Source organism: Nicotiana sylvestris, chromosome 7 (assembly GCF_000393655.2).
Source record: "Nicotiana sylvestris chromosome 7, ASM39365v2, whole genome shotgun sequence".
Lineage (NCBI taxonomy): Eukaryota > Viridiplantae > Streptophyta > Magnoliopsida > Solanales > Solanaceae > Nicotiana > Nicotiana sylvestris.
Window position 1 is genome coordinate 38,357,472 of NC_091063.1, and position 22,102 is coordinate 38,379,573.

At 34.0% G+C, this 22,102-nt stretch overlaps 2 protein-coding genes across 2 annotated transcripts; both read left to right on the forward strand.

Moving 5' to 3' along the window:
• Positions 1–5,967: 5,967 nt before the first annotated feature.
• Positions 5,968–7,035, forward strand: LOC104219533 (NDR1/HIN1-like protein 6). Its single transcript, XM_009770226.2, has one exon. The coding sequence runs from the start codon at positions 6,208–6,210 to the stop codon at positions 6,871–6,873; it is 666 nt and encodes a 221-aa protein (XP_009768528.1). The 5' UTR covers positions 5,968–6,207; the 3' UTR covers positions 6,874–7,035.
• A 6,011-nt stretch (positions 7,036–13,046) lies between these two features.
• Positions 13,047–16,283, forward strand: LOC104219534 (uncharacterized). The gene is made up of 6 exons (XM_009770228.2): positions 13,047–13,314; positions 13,398–13,530; positions 13,767–13,870; positions 13,958–14,129; positions 14,222–14,350; positions 14,636–16,283. The coding sequence occupies exons 1-6, from the start codon at positions 13,274–13,276 to the stop codon at positions 16,082–16,084; spliced, it is 2,028 nt and encodes a 675-aa protein (XP_009768530.1). The 5' UTR covers positions 13,047–13,273; the 3' UTR covers positions 16,085–16,283.
• Positions 16,284–22,102: the final 5,819 nt, after the last annotated feature.

Genomic DNA, 22,102 nt, shown 5'->3' on the forward strand with positions numbered 1-22,102 from the left:
ACACACTGAAGAACAAAACAAAAAAAACGGAACACGCACACACAAAGTCACGGATAGAGAAAAGAGTGATGAAACATCAAAGGTCCATAACGAGAGCTTACTTTACATTTGTCTTCTTCTTACTCCCATTTTAGCTTTTAATCAAGGGTAAGGGGCCTGGTCTTTACGCTGAAGCCGGTGAGAAGAAGGTTCTAGGTTTTTAGTTATGATTTTCGATTTTCCTTTCCTCTAATTTTAAGAATTTTTTCATATAAATATTGTAAGTTCCTTCAGCTTCCCTCGGACTACAAAAATCAAAAAAGTACAAAAATAGTCCTATTCTTCTCTTGATTTTCGAATTTCAATTCCTGATTGCAAAAAAATGGAGATCGTTTGAGGTTCGGCATTGGATTGTGAGTTCGATTCCATCCACCGCTTAAGGTTCGCGGTTTCTGCTGGGTTTTCAGCTGATTTTGTTGAGCTCTATTCATTGTTTCTCTGTTGTATTGGTTTGTTGTGCGCATAAATTTTCTTACAGGTACTAATCTTTTCTTGTTCATCCGTAGTTCGTCCTTATTTTCAATAAAATGCCATTTGTGAAAAAAAAAAATTAATGATATTCTCGTGCTATAGTATGTACATTTATTTTTATGGTGTTCAGGTTCTACAGATATTAGGTATTTGTATCTCGAATAGAAGTGATCTTGTAGCAGATTTTGTTTGGGTGTTCTATTTGACATAGATTCGTTTTGATGAGTTGAACAAAAACTTAATCTTATCCAGATATGATGATTTTGTTGCAATATTTTCCATGGTCAAATAAATATTAATATTAGGAGTAATTTATTTGTAAGTATTTTGTGGAATTTACTAAATATGGTTATTAGAATATTTTGTTAATATGGTGTCATTATAGTGTTGATCAGAAGGAGCTCTATTACATTATTACTGTTGGAGATTTTGGAAAATGCAGACAGAAAAGTTATGAATATTTGTAGTTGCTTTTAGGCGCGATTAATAAATTATTGTGGCCATGGGTACGGATCCCGTGACATGGTCACGATACGTAAATCCAAATTCGGGAGTGCATTTCATGTGACCCAACCATAACTTCGACTAATAATAAAATAAATATTTTGTAAAGCGCGGGTGCATTTCATGTGACGCGGTTTGCAATGTGTGCCAAAACGACAAGTGTATGACAATCGTGACTTGTTCCAGAAAACAATTCTATGAATATTAAAAGTGGTTAGAAAGTTCAAAATGCACGTAAGTTTAAAATATGTATTAAATTAGATAATTAGGCCAATTATTAATAGTGAGCGACTGTACTAAAACCATGAAACCCGGGAATGCCTAACACCTTCTCTCGGATTAAAAGAATTCCTACCCGGATTTTTGTGTTTTGCGGACCGTAAAAATAGAGTCATACTTCCTCGATTCAGGATTTTTAACCGGTAACTTGGGACACCATAAATTATCCCAAGTGGCAACCCTGAAATCGAATAAAATAATCTCGTTTCGATCAAAGTCACTTTAATTGAAAAAACTCCCTATCCCTTTCGGGTAGAAAAAGGAGGTGTGACAGTGATATTCTTCTGAGGATCTGAAATTCCATCTTTCGGCACGTCTGGTATTTTAAACCGTTTTGAGATCATTTCTGGTGCCGTGCTTGGTTTGTATGGAAATTGAGTGTACTTCTTTGAGTCCGACCCTTTCAGTACTGGTGGTGCGTCCAGAATTTGGTCCAAGCAGGCATTTACTTCCCTCATAAACCATATGAGTTCATTTCTAAAGGGATCACTCTCGTTGTTGTGATCAAATCCGCTACCCCCGACCCCATCGAAGCCGACCTTGCCCCTCGGGGTGTTGTTGTCGACCCTCTGTGTTGTTTGATTTTTAGGGACGCCAGGAGGAATCGAACCTTGTCTATTCGCGTTGTTGGAAGTACCCGATAATGCCTATTTCAGCTCTGCCATAACATTATCCTACTGTGTGAGATGGCCTAAATTGGCCTTTTATTGTTCCTGCAAGACCCTTACCGTTTCAACGATGTGCTCTTTTTCAGTATCATCAGGAGTCGCCTCTCGAACATGTCGCAAGTACCGCCTGTCGTGGACCAGTGTGGCCTCGTTCCCCTTGCTGCGGGTACCACTGATTGAATCCTCGTGTTGAGGCTGATTTCCTTGGACCTCATGGTTGTGCGTGTTGTTAACACCATTATTTAATATTTTCCATGATTTTTTTCTAAGAACCAATAACCAAACGCGTTAGTAAAATAGGCAAGGACCAACTTAATTACACAACTGTCTAAGCCGGTGGGCCCCAAACTGTTTACCCGTAAAATGATACAGCTGAATTTATACATGGTTTATAGACAAGTAAATTAATTTGATCCTAAAAAAATACATAAATTAAACATAAATGTAATACTTAGCCTTGAAATGGAGATAAAATAGCAAAAATTATAATTCCGGAAGCAGGGCTTCCGGGGACAATTACACGATATCAGTAAACAAGAAGATAAAATTATATTGAGCTTTGAATAGAGTGTAGTGTATGTTTGTCAGAAAATTTGTCTCTCTTACAATAATAATAGAGCTCACTATTTATAGATGCACCTAGGGAACAAGGTCTTAGGATCAAGCCTCTTTTTAATGTCAATTATGAGGGTCATTGAAGAATGTATAACGGCAGACAGTGAATGTCATATTCTTTATAACGGGCCGTGTACTTAATGCTATAAAATATTTCTCATTAAATGCTACCAGGTAGCAACCATTTATTTTATCTTTATGAGTTTCATTCTCTTTGGTAACATACATGATCGTTGCCTTCGGATTCAACTATCTTCTGTCTTCGGCTCCACGTACCACTTCCTCATGCAATTATTTAATATAAACATATTTTACCCTATACACTCACATTGCAAATTTTTAGTAATGCTACTCACTAATTTATAAGAAACATATGTTGACGGTTAAAATAATATTTTTACGAATTCTCACAATCTAAAAATCTCAATTTTGCATAACAAATTAGATGTCAGTATAATTCGTTTTTAATATCAAAGTCGTCATTAAATTGTTTAATTTCATATACTGCACCTTTATTATAAAACTCGAATTATTTATTTAAATAACCTCTATCACATCCAAAAAAAAAGTATAAAGTCTAGTATTTTTTTTATTAATAAATCTGTAATATGTAATAAGTAATGTTTAATTTGAAAATTTTGGGCCCTTTAATTCTAGAGGGTCTAAAGCAATTACTTTAGTGGCTTTCCCTAGAGCCGGCGCTGCGTGAAATCCATATACACAATCAATATTATTGTCACAAAGACTTTGTATAAGTTATTATGTATATCGTTAATTCTTTACACTTGTATTATCTTTTGTTAATTGAACATGCGATCGAGTAACAAGAAGCCTAAAACATCCTAAGAAAGGTGTAACTGTTTTGCTCATGTTTAGCCACACATATGTAGCAATTTGCTTAACCAATGGAGCTCTATTACATTATTACTGTTGGAGATTTTGGAAAATGCAGACAGAAAAGTTATGAATATTTGTAGTTGTTTTTAGGCGCGATTAATAAATTATCGTGGCTATGGGTACGGTTTCCGTGACATGGTCACGATACGTAAATCTAAATTTGGGTGTGCATTTCATGTGACCCGACCATAACTTCGACTAATAATAAAATTAATATGTTGTAAATCGCGGGTGCCTTTCATGTGACGCGATTTATAATGTGTACCAAAACGACAAGTGTACGACAATCGTGACTTGTTCCAGAAAATAATTCTAAAAATATTAAAAGCGGTTAGAAAGTTCAAAATGCACGTAGGTTTAAAATGTGTATTAAATTAGATAATTAGGCCAATTATTAATAGTTGAGCGACTGTGCTAAAACCATAAAACCCGGGAATGCCTAACACCTTCTCTCGAATTAACAGAATTCCTATCCGGATTTCTGTGTTTTGCGGACCGTAAAAATAGAGTCATACTTCCTCGATTCGGGATTTTTAACCGGTAATTTGGGACACCATAAATTATCCCAAGTGGCAACTCTGAAATCGAATAAAATAATCTCGTTTCGATCAACGTCACTTTAATTGAAAAAACTCCCAATCCCTTTCGGGTAGAAAAAGGAGGTGTGACAGTGATATTCTCCTGAGGATCTGAAATTCCATCTTTCGGCACGTCTGGCATTTTAAACCGTTTCGGGATCCCTTTTGGTGTCGCGCTTAGTTTGTATGGAAATTGAGTGTACTTCTTTGAGTCCGACCCTTTTAGCACTAGTGGTACGTCCGGAATTTGGTCCAAGCAGGTATTTACTTCCCTCATAAACCATATGAGTTCATTTCTGAAGGGATCACTCTCGTTGTTGTGATCAGATTCGCTAACCCCAGCCCCATCGAAGCCGACCTTGCCCCGCGGGGTGTTGTTGTCGACCCTCTGCGTTGTTTGATTTGCGGGGACACCGGGAGGAATCGAACCTCGTCTATTCGCGTTGTTGGAAGCACCCGATAACGCCTGTTTCAGCTCTGTCATAACATTATCCTACTGTGTGAGATGGCCTAAATTGGCCTCTTATTGTTTCTGCAAGACCCTTACCTCTTTGACGACGTGCTCTTTTTCTGCATTATCAGGAGTCGCCTCTCGAACATGTCGCAGGTACTGCCTGTTGTGGACTGGTGTGACCTCGTCTCCTTGCTGCGGGTACCACTGATTGAATCCTCGTGTTGAGACTGATTTCCTTGGGCCTCATGGTTGTGTGTGTTGTTAACACCATTATCTGCTATTTTCTATGATTTTTTCTAAGAACCAATAAACAAACGCGTTAGTAAAATAGGCAAGGACCAACTTAATTACACAATTGTTTAAGCCGCACGGTGGGCCCCAAACTTTTTACCCGTAAAATGTACAGCTGAATTTATACGTGGTTTATAGACAAGTAAATTAATTTGATCCTAAAATAATAGATGAATTAAACAGAAATGTAATACTTAGCCTTGAGATGGAGATAAAATAGCAAAAATTATAATTCCGGGAGCAGGGCTTCCGGGGACAATTACAACGATATCAGTAAACAAGAAGATAAAATTATATTGAGCTTTGAATAGTGTACCGTATGTTTGTCAGAAAATTTGTCTCTCTTTCAATAATAATAATAGAGCTCATTATTTATAGATGCACCTAGGGAACAAGGTCATAGGATCAAGCCTTTTTTTAAAGTCAATTATGAGGGCAATTGAAGAATGTGTAACGGCAGACAGTGAATATCATATTCCTTGTAACGGGCCGTGTACTTAAAGCTATAAAATATTCCTCATTAAATGCTACCGGGTAACAACCATTTATTTTATCTTTATGAGTGTCATTCTCTTTGGTAACATACATGATCGTTGCCTTCGGATTCAACTATCTTTTGTCTTCAGCTCCACGTACCACTTCCGATCATTTAATATAAACATATTTTACCCTATACACTCACCATTGCAAATTTTTAGTAATGCTACTCACTAATTTATAAGAAACATATGTTGACGGTTAAAATAATATTTTTACGAATTCTCACAATCTAAAATTTTCAATTTTGCAGAACAAAATAGATGTCAGTTTAATTCGTTTTTAATATCAAAGTTGTGATCAAATTGTTTAATTTCATATATTGCACCTTTATTATAAAACTCGAATTATTTATTTAAATAACCTCTATCACATCCAAAAAAAAAGTATAAAGTCTAGTATTTTTTATTAATAAATCTGTAATATGTAGTAAGTAATGTTTAATTTGAAAATTTTGGGCCCTTCAATTCTCGGGGTTTAAGCAATTACTTTAGTGGCTTTCCCTAGAGCCGGCACTGCGTGCAATCCATATACACAATCAATATTATTGTCTCAAAGACTTTGTACAAGTTATTATGTATATCGTTAATTCTTTACACTTGTATTATCTTTTGTTAATTGAACATGCGATCGAGTAACAAGAAGCCTAAAACATCCTAAGAAAGGTGTAATTGTTTTGCTCATGTTTAGCCAGCCCACACATATGTAGCAATTTCCTTGACCAATGGAACTGTCCAATAAACAGAAGCCGTTTCTTCCCTGAATACAGTGGCCTCTTTAGGAAATACTGGTGGTCCTTCATCCATAAGGAAATAGGTACCACCACCAAATCAAAAGCAAGTTGTTTCCTCCTCCTTCTTTCTCCTCCACCATAATGCAACCACATCCGCCGCCTTATACAAAAGGCCCGCGGTATAGCGGTGAGTATTACTATGAAGAAAGGCCAAGAGGAGGAAACCCTTGCTTGAGATGCATTTGCTGCTGCCATTGCATCCTGTTTTTCGTTATCCTTGTTGTATCCGCCCTCACCTACTATTTCTACAGGGTCTACCAACCACAAATGCCACGTTACAACTTTCAAGCACTTGAGATTAAGGAATTTGGATATCAACCTCATGATTTTACCCTCACAATGGATATTATTGTCACTATTAAAGCAGAGAATCCTAACAAAAAGATAGAACTAAGTTACGGGGAAGCTAGCTCTATGAACATGACGTACACTGATTCAACAATATTATGTTCAGGAAAATTACCAGCTTTCCGTCAGGGATATAAGAATACAACCATAATCCAGGTTGAACTCAAGGGGAAAAGTCAGTTTGGATCAGGGCAATATGAGGCAATGCAAGAAAATGAAAAAAATGGCAAAATTCCATTATCGGTGACAGCTAAGGTACCTGTGGAGGTTCTGTTTGGAAAAACTCCTTTGAAGAAATTCAATGTGCTTGCAAACTGTTCTTTAATTGTGAATAACTTGAAGCCTGGCAAGAAAGCTGAGATTGTTGAAAGCAAGTTCACCTACAAATTATCAAAATGATAAAATCTGCTCCACGTTTTAAATTTTGAGTGTATTTATTGGTTCATTTGACCTTAGAAAACGAACCAAGGTAGCTCTCTTCCTTGTATCAATTCTGAGAAAAAAATATCATACAAGTACAATATATAAGGATTAATATAGTGTTTCTTAGGCTTTTTGATTTGCAGTTTTGCACGTTACTCTTGATCTGAACAAATAAAGATTTTGATGTTACGCGCGTTTCTTATGGCTCCTTTAACCTTTAATTTCCTTCCATTTCTTCGCATTATTTTATTTGGGAGAGGGATGATGTGGATCGAGCATATAAGCAGTAAGTGCATGCATCTGCAACCAATATCTCGATCTAACTATATATACACGAATATGGAATATTAATTTTTTTATATAATATGTATAGAACATGTATAAGCAGTATAATTTTTAAACTTCACAAGGTTTATTCTTTGAGTACTGCATAAATAAGCTCTACGTCCTCTACAGAAGCTGCTTTCAACTTGCACAATTCAGATTTTAATCCACCGACGTAAAGGGTAGCATGTTGTACTAAGCTTCCGCGATGTTCAGGCAGGGGCGGATGTAGTGTATTACTAACAGGTTCAATTTAACCTATAATTTTCGACGCGGAACAAAAATTTATTTATAAAAATTCATTAAAATTACAAAAACAGTAGATATGAACCGATAACTTTAAAAATATAACAGTTTAAACGCTAAAACCCTTAAAAGTTAAGCCCCTAAAATTTAAATCCTAGATACGCCTATGTGTGCAAGATCCAGCGAAGGTCCAGGCTACATCTGAATAAGTAACTGATGACAATTTTTTCATTCCTATAGCATCAAAAAATTGGTCTTCTGAAAAACCATGAAAAAGGAGCTGCATATTTCCTACCAAAGGTATGGAATAAAAACACTTCAGATTTGGAGTATGCAAATAAAAGGGTCAATTTGTATCTTGTTTCCTCATCAAATTCAGATATATTCACATTATACAGATAATATTTACCTATTGAATGGGATTACTACATTACTCGAGCTGCTGCCTGATACAAGGCTAGGGAATATCTTTACTGAACCTCTGCACAGAGTAGGAGTGTTAAATGGGCGGATTGGCTGATTTTTCGCAGGTCAAAATGGGCGGATCATTGCTTTGCCTGAGATAGGTTGCGTAAAGATGGATTAAATTACTTTGTATCATAGCTCAACTTGGCCAACTCTTACTAATTCTTAATTAATGTATGTTGTTTTCTTATGAATTATTTAATCATCAAATAAGGGTTTTCTTTTGTTATGATCATATATCACTACTAGAAATTCGGCAAAAACCGACCACGTCGGTCGATGACAAATATTTCAATTCAAAATATTTTATTTTTCAATTTCTTTTTACGAAATCGACTAACTTCTATCAATTTTTTTGACACAAAAATGCAGGAAACTATTTTGACGTCCCGTGAAATTTATTTTTTAAGAAACCGACCAACTTTGGTCGGTTTTTCATGTAAAATAAATTAAAATTAATATTCAAAAAAACGGACCGAAATTGGTCGCTTATTTCAGTAAGTCATTTTAAAAAACCAACTGATTTCAGTCGGTAATTTTATATTTTTAATAAAACCGACCGAAATCGGTCGGTTATTCTCGCGCAAAAATACAATTAAAAAGTACAAACAAAATTAAAAAAAAATCTTAAACCAAAATGTACCAATGGTCTAGTGGTAGAATAGTATCCTGCCATATTATCGACTCCGGTTCGATTCCTGAGTCGGTGCATTTTTAATTACATAATTAAAAAACTGACTTCGGCCGCTTTTTTGGCAATTTTTTTCTTTAAGGTTGTTTGTGAAATTTAATTGACTGACTGAAATCGATCAAAAATTCCGGCAAACTTCGGTCTCTATTTATTACCAACCAGCCTTGTTTCGACAGATTAAAGTCGGTCGAAAATTAGTCGGTTTTTCCAGTTTTCAGAATTCGGTCGATATTCCTGGACGGTTTTTCGCAGTTTACTACTAGTGTATAATATATCAAACAAAAAAGAACTATTTTAAAGATATTTTAGCAAAGTTACTCAAATATTAGATTGGGCTAAAAATCAGCCAAATTTAGATGGACCGAATTCAATAAATTGGCATGTCAATGAAGTGAAAATAGCACGGGCTGGCCAGTTTCGGACTGGTAATTGAATAATAGTCAGCGTTTGTAAAGTCATTGAAAAATAGCCACTATTTTGTTGCAACACGAAAAGTTTCGGCATAATATACTGGAGATTGGTGCACACGTGTATGAATTTCCAGCATATTATGCTGGATCTCCAGCACACGGAAAGTTCCAGCATAATATACTGGAGATTGGAGCACATGTGTATGAACTTCCAATATATTATTGTGGAACTCCAGTATATTATGGTGGAAGCTCACATGTAAAAACTTCGAACTCCAGTATATTATGCTGGAATATTTTCCGGATTTTGAATAGTATTTTCGTTCAGATTTATCTTTAAATGAAAAGTGGCTAAATTTCGATTACTTTTAAAACTATGCTATTTTTTAATTATCACTTGTAAGTGTGAGTATTTTTAAAGTAACTACGTCAATGACCGGTCTAATCTAAGCGAACTGAATGGGTTAAATGGGTTTGAGCTGAGGTTACCACCTTATAGAAGTCGGTGGATAAATTCTAATAGCATGTTTGGCCAAGCTTATTTTTGGCCAAAAGTAATTTTTTTTTTTTTTTGGACAAAAGCACTTTTGGCCAAAAATTGAGGTGTTTGGCCTAACTTCTGGAAGGAAAAAAAGTGTTTTTGAGGAGAAGCAGAAAAAAGTAGCTTTTCTCCAAAAGCACTTTTTTGAGAAGCACTTTTGAGAAAAATACACTTAGAAACAGTTTTTTAAAGCTTGGCCAAATACTAATTGCTGCTCAGAAGTGCTTTTCAAACTAATTAGTCAAACACAAACTGCTTCTCAACCAAAAGTACTTTTGAGAAAAGCACTTTCGAAAAAAAATACTTCTCAAAATAAGCTGATTTTTGCAGCTTGACCAAACGGGCTATAAGACTATCTATTAAGTCCCCGTCACCACATTAGCAACCTGATCATTTTTGTACAAACAATACAAGGGAGAGATATTATCATTTGTTTTCCTTCAAGCCTTATATTTCTTTATGTATTTACTCAAGACTAAGGTGATAGAGAGAGCATGACTTGTGCAAGTAATCTAAACTCTATATTTTTTTACCAAAAGAGCAAAAAACTTGTAAAATTTACTAACAGTTGTCACAGTCTTTGACTCACAGCATTAAATATTGCGGTTAAGTACAACCTGATACAAATTTAGCTCACCTACTACCTAATTTTCAAACTATCCAACTTTAAATTGCTTAAGAGAAACATCAAGCAAACTGCAGAGCTCCTAGGTACCCTTGTAAATGTCTACTCCCAATCAATTAAAGTCCAGGAAATAATCTTAGGTTACAATTCTCGTTTTCTGCAAAAGAAAGAATTTACTACCAAGTATGATGTTGAACTAAACTTATTCCTAAGTCCAAAATCACCATAAGAATCTATTGAAACCATTAAAATATCAATCCGTGATCATGTGCTCGAAAGTCAAACATTGGTCAACTCTTACAATTTAAGCACACTAGAAGCATCAAATTGTAAAATGGGGCTAAAATACTCAAAACGACACATTTGTTTATGCAAATTCAATAAATACATGATAGGTGTCTTTAACACATGATTATCACTTAATTATCATTAATTAACACGTTATTATCGCTAAAGTTTAATCGTCAGACCTACCATGTGTTAAAATATTCATTAGATTGTGCAGGCCTGAGAGGTGCCTGACATTTAGCTTCATGCCTTAGCCAAATTTTCCAGGTCACTTTTGTTAGGGTTATAGTAAATATGCCCTAGATCCAATATTATATTTGATGTTTTGAACATATTTTATAAAATATATATGGCATTTGATATTCTTTTATCATTGTTATTAATTGCTTGATTAATTTGATAAGGTCCTTGATTAAATTTTGAGACTTGACATTGTGATGGAGATCATGATAATGAGAGTAAAGTTTCTTATAATTTAATCTAAATTTGTTCTTGATCGTAGGATTATAAATTTGGACATTAGTAATCCGATTAGATCAATATCTATGTGATCGTCTTTATGGGATAAAGATTAGTTGATCTCATTAACTAAATTACATAGATAGATGATGCATATAGAGATATGATCATTGAACCGACTCATTGGATAATTCCTAATGGTTAGAATTACCATAAACTGTCAATAGGATATTCTCTTGAAGAATGTGATGTAACCGTTTCCTTTGACCTGAGATCGTCATAGTAATTGACAAGTTATTTATTGTGCTTTGATACTAGACACCTATGGCCCTAGGGCGATAGTTGAAAGGATATTGGGTATGATTAAATGCTTGTAGGATTAGTGATTGATCAAGATGGAATCTGTCAACTCTTGATAATGAGTTTAAGCTCCATGTTGTCATGAATTATAAACGACCAAATTAAGACCTTGGCCAGAGCAATTGAATGAAAGAAGAAATGAGTTTCTTAGGTCATTCAATGGTCGATTATATTTGACGTGAACACATAGTTGGTCGCCTATTAGGATTTGACAGTTGAACCATATCCTAGGGTGATCCAGAGCTATAAGGACAGAAGGAATTACTACATTATTCTTCTACTGGTTCTTGAGAGTAAATTGTATACTTCATATTATCCGGTTGTTAAGGAGTGTGCTAGACGCCACCCTTGATTAGTATATTGATGTGGTCAATTTACTACCGGCTTAGTATTGAACCTATGGGGTCGCACACTAACGAGTGTTCTGATCTTTGCTAAAGGATTAATTAACTTATTATTTGATAATTAAATTAAGGAATTTAATTAGTCAAATACATTTAGTTGTTAGTCCAAATGAAATATTATTATATTATTTGCTAGCACAGAGGATATAATTAATATTGTAAACAAATTGAAGTTTTCTATTTGGAATAGAAAATTAAATTATATCTCTTGGTTGAAATATATATATGATATATTTGATACTCATAATTAAAAAGGCTCATACGTTAAAACCAATTTTGAATTGGATTAACTCATAAAGTCCATAAAAGGACGAGCGGCTGACTTAACCCATTAAGAATGGGATATGATGTTTCTCTATTAAATACTAATAAGGATCGTATAATCCAATTTGAAATTGGACTTTGTGGAATGTCCATAAAAATTGGCAGTCACGAGACCCATGGAATGGGATTCGAACCGGCCACTAAAAATTTCATAAAGTTTATTTTTGGAATAAACTTTTACCTAAGTAAATCATTACCTCAAACAAATAGGAAAAGGATTTGTAGGTGATGCTATATAAAGGGTGATGGAGAAAATTTTCCGCATTATTAATTCTTGAGAAGAAAAACATTTTGTGAAAGTGAGAGTGCAATACAAAGCCAAGAGAGAAAATACAATTACAAGAAAAGTGTTTCTTGTTCTTCTATCTTTGAGTTGAGATTTTTGAGAAAAATTTCAGCACAAGTTTTCCGTTCAATTTGTTCGCGGGTTTCGTTGATCAAAGAGTTGATAGAAAGGATCAGTCTCGGTGTGGATACACATAGAGTTTTCGCACTATCGAAGAATTTGAAACAAGACTTTTTTCACCAGGTACGTCTTAGATCTAATCTATTGATATGTAAATAAATTTTAAACATAAAAAGATCTGCCGCTGCGTGTTACGAACACCTATACGCAATCCTTCAACTTTTCCAAACACTTGTATTCTATTGTTTCGGTTATTTATCAGTTGGTTACCAACTCGTTGCCTTGTTCGTAATAAATTGACCATTATTATATATTTTTGCCTTTTATCTTCTCCAAAATGGGTTGAATTTGGTGAACTGTTCGTTTGACTCTAAACAACACATAGATGTAAAACTTGACGGTTATGCTTTGTTACATAGCCGGGGTTAAATTAAATTATTAATTATTAATACAATTAAGAACTAGAATGGAAAACGACCTAGCAAATAATATGGCGGGAATAAAAGTAAAAAAGATTAACTGATCGTGATAGAACAAATGAAAGAAGTGGGGAGCAGTTTCCAAATACTATAGGAGTAATTCGAAGCTTCACCTCTCTCCTTATAAACCCCCAACAACTAAACCCCTTCTTCTAAAATAACTACTCCAACTTGTCCATTGATGGTTCAGTTCATATATAGTACTTTTTTTGTTATGTATATTTTACTTGTCTGATCACTGTAGCACGTGGCAGCCCTTCAAATTCATTATTTTTCCTTTATTTTACTTGTCATAAGAACCCAAGAACTTGTCACTAGGCCATCAATTAGTCTGCTTGGAAGAAGTTAGCAGACATGTTTGATATATTCTTTGGGTGGAGAAAAGCTTCTAAATGGTAAATATGAACTACTAATTTTATCTTTTTTTGTCGTTAAAGAAGGTGAAATAGCTTATATTACTTTATTTTTTCTGTGGCAGTAAGAATTTGATCAAAAGGGTTCAGTGCCGGCTTAAGCTGCTGAAGAACAAGAGAAGTTGCATTATCAGGCAGCTGAGGGACGATTTATCTGAGCTACTTAGAAATGGGCATTACGAAATTGTTACTGAGAGAGTACGTAATATGGATTCCTCAAACAAATAATTATGCTTCTTTGGACAGAATTTTTTGCCTCAAAATTTTCCACAATTTCCTAATGTGAATTCCTCTCTTCATATAACTGCTGTGACCTGATTTTCTTGTCTTCAGTAGTTTCTTGAAGTTTTTATGAGCTAGAAAGCTTGTTATATATATTAGTAGATAACTTGTACATTTGATGATTATTCTGTTCATTTTCCTACAATTTTCAGGTTGAACAGCTATTTATGGATGAAAAAATGGTGGCAGTGTATGACTTATTGGAGAATTACTGTGAATTTATAATCCATAACCTTCCGTATATTCGCAGACACAAGTAAGAAACAATAGCATTTCAGTATACGTCAATGCTTTAATGTAATGACTAGTGATTCATGTTTTTCATACTCTGTTTTTCTTTTAGGGACTGTCCCAATGATATAAGTGAAGCAGTGTCGAGTCTAATATTTGCATCAGCAAGACTTGGTGATTTGCCCGAGCTTGTGATGATTCGGAAGCTCTTTGGCGAACGTTATGGCCACGGATTTGAAACATCTGCCCTTCAATTACTCCCTGGGAATCTTGTCAGCCATCAGGTTAGCCAAATCTTGCACGAACGCCTTTTCCAAACTTAAAAGTCTTTGAGTATTAGTATATCTTTCTAATTCTGATCCTTCTTTGAATACAGATAAAGGATAATTTATGCACAAACTGTGTATCAGATGAGGAGAAATATAGATTGGTGGATGAAATTGCAAGGATTTGCTTCCAACAAGGACCTTTGCTTCTTGAATACAGACGCGAATCAGAAGAGCTGGTACTTATTTAAGCAATCTATCACAGTATGTGACCAGAAGGTCACGGGTTCAAGTCGTGGAAACAACCTCTTGCAGAAATAGAGGGTAAGGCTGTGTAGAATAGACCCTTGTGGTCCGGCCCTTCCCAGGACCCCGCGCATAACGAGAGCTTAGTGCACCAGGCTACCCTTTTATCACAATATGCTTCATAAAATAGCTTAAGCAAAAGAAAAAAGATAAAGCATGTTTTTCGTGCTTTATTCTTATTTTGGCACCACACAATTCCTTATGCCAGGAAATTGCAGGTAAATGAAACAAGTAATGCAGCAGCTGATTACAAGGAAAATGGACTAATGAGATTAAAGGATCCCAACATTATAGAGACAGAAGCAAAGATAGTAAATTCCGATTATTCATCTAAGAGCATGAATGTTATCGAAAATCCTTCCATTTCTCGCCAAGAACTGCTTCCTACTGCAACTTCAACATGCCTTTCAACAACTAACAATGATTCAGTGCACTGCTTGAAAAACAATGGTAACAAAAGAGTTCTAGATTCTGCTCAGCCGGGCTATTTATCCCAATCCCCAATATCAAGTCCTGAACACATAATAGAAAGGCATATGGCCAAAACTTGTGGCTTTACTTTAGATAAAAATATAGAGAGAAGAGATGCAGAATCATCTACAGAAGATTCAGCTGAATCACCTCAGCAGATGATATACCTAGATGACATTCAGGAGTTTGAGTCTGTTGTGAGCAAAGACGTGAGATTCCAGGATCAGAGGCTATTCATGTTCAAAGCCCCTATTGTTCCCTTGAGACTAAAGATAGATACTGGAAGCAATTTTGAGGTGCAGATTGCAAAAGAACGACCAAGAAGCTCGAGGAAGAATAACAAGATATCTGGAAAAAGAATGAGAAGGAGATCACTTTCCATTGAGAAGAGCTTTATGTCAGACACTGATAGTACAATGTACTACGGTGACTTACGTGAGAGTTCTCCAGATAGCAAACCAAAAAGCCAAAACAGGCGAAGAAATTCCAGGAAGAGTTCTGTTGAGGAAAGTCAGAAGTCCTATTATACATTTGCACATGACAGCCAAGATCAACCTTGCTATGTCAAATTCAGAAGCACACTGACTTTTGTCAATTCGAGGTGCAATGGGCCGATGGAAAATCACTGCAGTTTGGAGCATCCATGTTATGACTGGATCAGTGATGAAAAACCTAACGGGGAATCTTCTTTTCGCGTGCCAAGGAGAAGAGTCAAAGCTGCAAAGGATTTCAGTAAGCATAGTCTAAAGGAAAGGAAACAAGGATTTTATCAATGCCAATGTTCCTTCAGCCAAGACCAACATATCATTGGCGATCGATTAGTACTTCCACCACTGATAGCAAAAACAAGTCAAGATGTTGAATCAAGGAGGGATCATTTTGTAAAGCCTGATACGGAGGAAGTATGGGAAAGCCGAGAAACTTGTTCTCCGATTATGTCCTCAAAATCAAGAATGACAGATCAAAGGGCAAGAAATGAAAATCAGAATCCTTATTTGAGGGCAATGACTATGCCTCCTGAAAGGCCTAAAGATAGCATCATAGATAACTTTCTTCGGTCAAATTCCTTTCCAATTCAGGAGCCTGGAAATGGATTGTCTGAAAATAGCCATGTCCATCCTAAGCTACCAGACTACGACGAAATAGCAGCTAAGTTCATGGCTCTCAAGAAAGAGAAACTGCAAAACAAATGCTAGCATTACATCAATGGCTTTACCATATCATGGCCATCTTTACTCTAGGCTGGAACAAATTACTTGATTTACTTATTGTTTCTATTCTTTGTTCATAGAGTAGCAGAGCTATACTTGCATTGTAAATGGATATTTCTTTGTGTGTGTGCGTGCGCTCGCACGCGTATGTTTTAGTGAATTTATGGAAGTCCTTGGAGTGAAATGAGTGATGCTTTGATGAAACTAGCTTGTGTTTTGGTGATTAACTAGTAAACTCTGAGTGGTTTTGGACTGCTTTTACTCATTGCTGCATTTTTTATGTAGAAATTCTTTGACAGATAGTACTATCATTCTTTCCATTTCATTTAAAAAGAATTCCCCTAAAAGATTCACTTAGGCCCGTGTTTTTGGAATCAGTAAACAGTTTAATAATATAGACACTAGGTGAACAGTACTCAGTTTTTCGCATTTGAGATTGATTTCCCAGATATATGAATTATTTTTGGTGAACCATCCAGATTTACAAGTGGTAAAATAGCCACAGTTTCAAAAGTAATCGAAATTTAGCCATTTTTCATGTAAAGATAAATCTGAATAAAAACACTGTTCAAAATTCGAAAAATATCCCAGCATAATATATTGGAGTTCGAATTTTTTACATGTGAACTTCCAACATAATATACTGGAGTTCGAACTTTTTTCATGTGAACTTCCGGCATAACATGCTGGAATTTCATAATGTGCTGAGTTCCAACATAATATGCTGGAAGTTCATACATAGATGCTCCAATCTCCAGTATATTATCCTGCAATTTCATAATGTGCTGGAGTTCCAGCATCATATATAGGAAGTTCATACGCATGTGCTCCAATCTTCAGTATATTATGCTGGAATTTTCCGTGTGCTGGAGTTCATACACAGGTGCTCCAATCTCTAGTACATTATGTTGGGACTCTCCGTGTTGCAGCAAAATAGTGACTATTTTGCAATGACTTTGCAAACGCGGATTATTTTTCAATTACCCGTTCGAAATTTAGCTAGTCCGTGCTATTTTAACGAATCATCAACTACTAGCCCATTTTTCACGCAGATCGGACTCGTATAGGCTATAGCTGTGGGTATGAACCAAACTAGAAATGGGCTTTCTTTCATAAATGGCCAACACAGTCATTATCCTGAGGCCATGTTATTTGTGGCCATGGCCCCATAAAACGATTTACAGTAATTACCTTAATATATCCTGTGGATATAAGATCTAGACATTATGTGCAACATATATCTGTTGAAATTGGCTTTTCTACTTATTTTTTCATTATAATTTATTACAACAAAAGTGCCAATGGAATAAATCCTCAATTATACTAAAATTAAGTAGTTCACTTCCTCCAGCACTATAATTATCTTAATTTTGAGCCTTAGTTTTTGGGATGTCTACATATGATTCTCTTAGAAAGAGTTTTTTTATGATTACTATGCATATTTGACAACTGATCAATAATATAACTAATGTAAAAAGACTTAATTTTAACATATGAAAGCAAGTTAAAACATTTCCTCCGTAAGCTAGTTTATAACAAACTCGCTTTTAAGAAAAATATTTATATAAATAGTGTTTAAATTATAAAAAATAAATAAAACATCTCCCAAATTTCATCCTTTGAAGCACAAAATGAGCACACTAAATCAATAACAACCATACCTCAATCCCAAACAAATTAAGATCGGCTATACCAAAATATTAAAAAATGTCTAACAAATCTAAAACATATTCCCACCTAGTAGTAGGTATCACTTATAAGAATTGAATATGTTGCCCTGATACCACTCTAAGAAAGGGACAAATAAGGAAACTCAAATCTAAGAATTTAGTATGGTGCCCTGATACCAAATTTAAGAAAAAGATAAATAAAGAAAAATAGAAATATTATTAAGAAAAAATTCTTGACAAAGGATAAACACGTGTTGGAAGGAAAATCACATAGAAAAACAACCCCAAAAATTTCAGAATAAGATAAAACCGAAGATAATGACGAGCTTTGACATAATGACTTTGCACAATTTAGACATATGAAAAAAGAATAAAGAGACATAAAGTAAAAGAACGGTAAAAAGGATGAGACGTAAAGCTAAAAATCTGGGTAAGATGATAAGGTGTGTTGTGTCAGAAGATAAGGAGCAATAAAGGAGAAACAAATTTTCTTATGGGAATTTTTGAAAGCATTTTAAGCCTATGTTAAAATTCAAAATTTTATATAAATAGCTAGACTAGTTTGTTAGATAAGTGTTTGAAAAAATCTTCAAAGCCTCTCTCAAATAAATACTCTCATCACTATCATACAACAACAACTCTTGTTTATAATCGTGTATCATTTTCGGTAGTGTGAAAGCTTTGCAGAGACTCCGGGTTTTTCTAAAGAGAAATCTTTCTCTGTTGTTAACTGTGTAAGTTTGTATGTTCCAATTAAATTTAGACGTATGTTTTGTTTTAACATTTCTAGTTTCTCCCATTTACATTATTATGTATCTATTTATTTTTATCATTTGCTTCATTATGTATTTGTATTATATGGTTAGCTTTTCAAATTTCTTAGTAACTTCAATGAATTAACCCGTTGATTCCTAGAAAAAATTCACTCGGAGCTTAACCCATAAAATTAAAGGATATTTATTGACTGTGACCAGAGTGAGGTTAAAGAAGTTAAGAAAAATAATTTAATATTTCAAAAAGAATATTTAAAATTATGTCTAAGTTCATTATTTTAATATAATATTAATGGGTCTTAATACAAATGTAACTAATGGAATAATTTTCAATTACAAATTTGAAAATATTAAAACTAATGATTGAAGTCAGTTACAATGATATTAACGTTTTGGCATTTGATAGCTTTCAATGATTTTAATGTTTTGGCATATGTACATTCAAAGGACTTTAACGTTTTGGCATTAAGCCTTAATGGCTTTAATTTTCATCAGATCCATACTACTTTTGGAATATATATAAATATATCTTTTTGTATTCATTTGGTAATGTGTGTGGAAAACTTCTCCTTTTCTTTTGTGCTGGTTTTTCTTTTATACAATCTTTTTTTGTTTTTACTCCTAGTTATACTAGAAGAGCTTGTTGAATATTGGAAGATACGCCTAATAATATTTATCACGGTGTGAACGAGATATCTTTAAGGACAGTGTTCTTGACACGCCTCAAGCTAAATTTTATTCTCCATATATAATTCATTATTTTTTCCAACAAAAGAAACAAGTGCTAAAAGTTAGAATAAAAAGAAGTGAAAGGAATAAACAACGTAAAAAATATGAGAAATAATCTTGAATTCTAGAGCAAGACATAGTTTAATCGGCTACATACTAAAAGAGTTAAGAACATAAAGGACGAAAAACTTGCACGGGCATCTTATTTCATCGCCCCCATTTAACCTATATCTATTTTTGTTAAAAATTTTAACTTGTACCCACTTTTTAAATAATTTCGCCCTCTTTTTTTCTAATCCTTCTTTTTCTTCTTCTTCATTAGATCCTGCCTTTTCTATACTTTTTTCCGACATGTTCTCAATAGCTGATGTCATTCTTCTATCTGATTCTTTTTCAATTCACCGCACCATTCATCAACCTTTAACTTTAAATTCACTTGCAGAAAAGAGAATACTGATATCTAAAGTAGAAAACAATTCCAGTAAACAGCAGTCACCCTTACAAGAAACAGAAGTAAAATTCTTTTTTTTTTTTCCATCTTAAGTTTTGATCTTTCTTTCAATTAAATAGAGGTAATCAACCTAAGCAAGCTAATTATGACTTATAATTGATAAACAGAATTTGTCCAAGTTACTTCAACTGGTGCAATGACTTATTCTTTCATACTAAGTCATTTACAAAACAAAAACTTCAGCGAGTTACAAAACAAAAACTTCGCCAGTTACAAAAACAAAAACTTCAGCACACGTGGTTCAGCACACTTGCTACTTCAGACCCGTCTGCTAGAATGCTGAAGTTTTGTATGATTGCCTTTGCTATTTCAACCTCGTATGCTGAAGTTATGCGAAAAAGCGGGTACGCTTGTAATTTTTTTTTGCAAAACGGACACAAGTTAAAACGTGACACAAAAAGCGGATATAGATACAAATGCCCCGTAAAGGACTTGGGGAGTACCGAATAATTTACAACATACATCAAAAACTCAATCAAAATTATTATAGATTTATGCCCATTAATATTTCTAATTATAACCTAGAAATATTTGCTAGAAGAATATAAATTAAATATAAATACTAGATTATACTCTATATTAGATCTAACAGTACATTTTATTTACCTTAAACAAAATCGAAATAATTGTTTTGATTTTCGTGAAAGCAGCTCTATTTACTACGTAGGTTAATATCATATGCTTTGAATAAATTTAATTTAAGAATTTAATATATATCGATCCAGAGCTAAGTATAAACTATTTTGTTTAGAAGGATGTATCAAAACTCAAAAGTGTAGAAGAAGTTTGGACAATAACAACCGAAAGAGAAATAGACATAGACAAATCTTAGAATATCAGTACTAGAAAATAGATTAAATGACTTAGAGAAAAAATAATTTAAACTGAAGATAATTTCTTTCTAACAAGTATAAAACTTATTTTTAATTACTAATATATAAATCTTTTCCATCATGCCTTATCTTTAGCTAAAGAATTATAAAATGAGTACTGTACCAACAAAATTTAGGATTGTCACTATCCAGTCTTATATGACACGGATTGACTTTCTGTAGTCAAACTTATTTGATTCTTTTAAATATAAGAAAAAAAAATATCTTGTAGACCTAATTATTAACCATTAATAAAACGTTGACTTTCTTCTTCATTATGTAAGCTGAAGAGACTTGGTTGACATGCAACCTTAATTAACATCATAGTGCTTAATGAAATGGCGTCCAAATGGCCACTAATAGTCATTTTTTAGTAATTAAATTTCATGATAAACATCCATCTCGTCGACAAAACACTCAAGTTCACTAGCTAATTTTATTTGCAGCCGACCAATTGGGATTTTTTATTTGTTTAATTACATATAATTAAGTTTTAGTCCTCAGTTATTGTTCCCAGTTTTCGACGGAACTTATGTTCTAACCTACGAGGCTACGACTACAAAACGCCCAAAACATCTCATTGGCTTTTTCTTTGTCAACTACTGCTTTAATGTTAAATTAGTTGAGGATGTGGTTTTAAGTGGACAAAGTACTAAAATACTTAAAATAATCTTCAAAAAGAAAAATCAAAATGAGACAAGATTAGAATAAAACTACTCATAGTACATTTAATTTGTTTTAGTCTTTTCTTATTGTTGATATTATTATCACAAGTTGGTAATGCAAAGCCAAAGTTTTTTTGTGGGTCCCTTTTTTTCTTTTACTTCTTTTATCTAGTGTAAAATCCAAAAGTTTTTTCTTTTACTTCTTTTATCTAGTGTAAAATCCAAAAGTTTCATATAAATTAGGAATGAGACTTCCTTTTATTTTACGAAAAAGATAAAAACTATCCCTATCATTTGTTAAATGGTTTACGGATATCCCGTCGATCTATCTGTCTAAAAATAAATCAATCCATAGGGGTAGCTTTGACCCTTTATTTGGTAAGCTCATTTTCACACTCATTGGTAATGAGTTGCACCTTATTGGGCTTAAAGAGCTAGTAACACGTACTGAGCTCGCGCATGTGAGCTTGTATATCTTCATGTTTGCATTTATTAGACATCTTTATTAAGTTTCAATACATAATGCTCTACAAAGTGGATAATTGAATATTGGAATTTTTACACCTTAGTTATTTTAAATAAATACTCTTTTAAAAAATTATATTTCATAGTTACCTTTTAAATTTTATAGCCAAATATCTATTTATGATCACCTCCTATCATTAAGCCATAAAATACGTTTTGTATTATTTTTCTCTCTCATTCTTTCAGATTTTTCTCCACCCTCTCTTTCTTTCAACGCCAGTTTTTCTCTATGAATACAACAATGATTCTCCACTGATT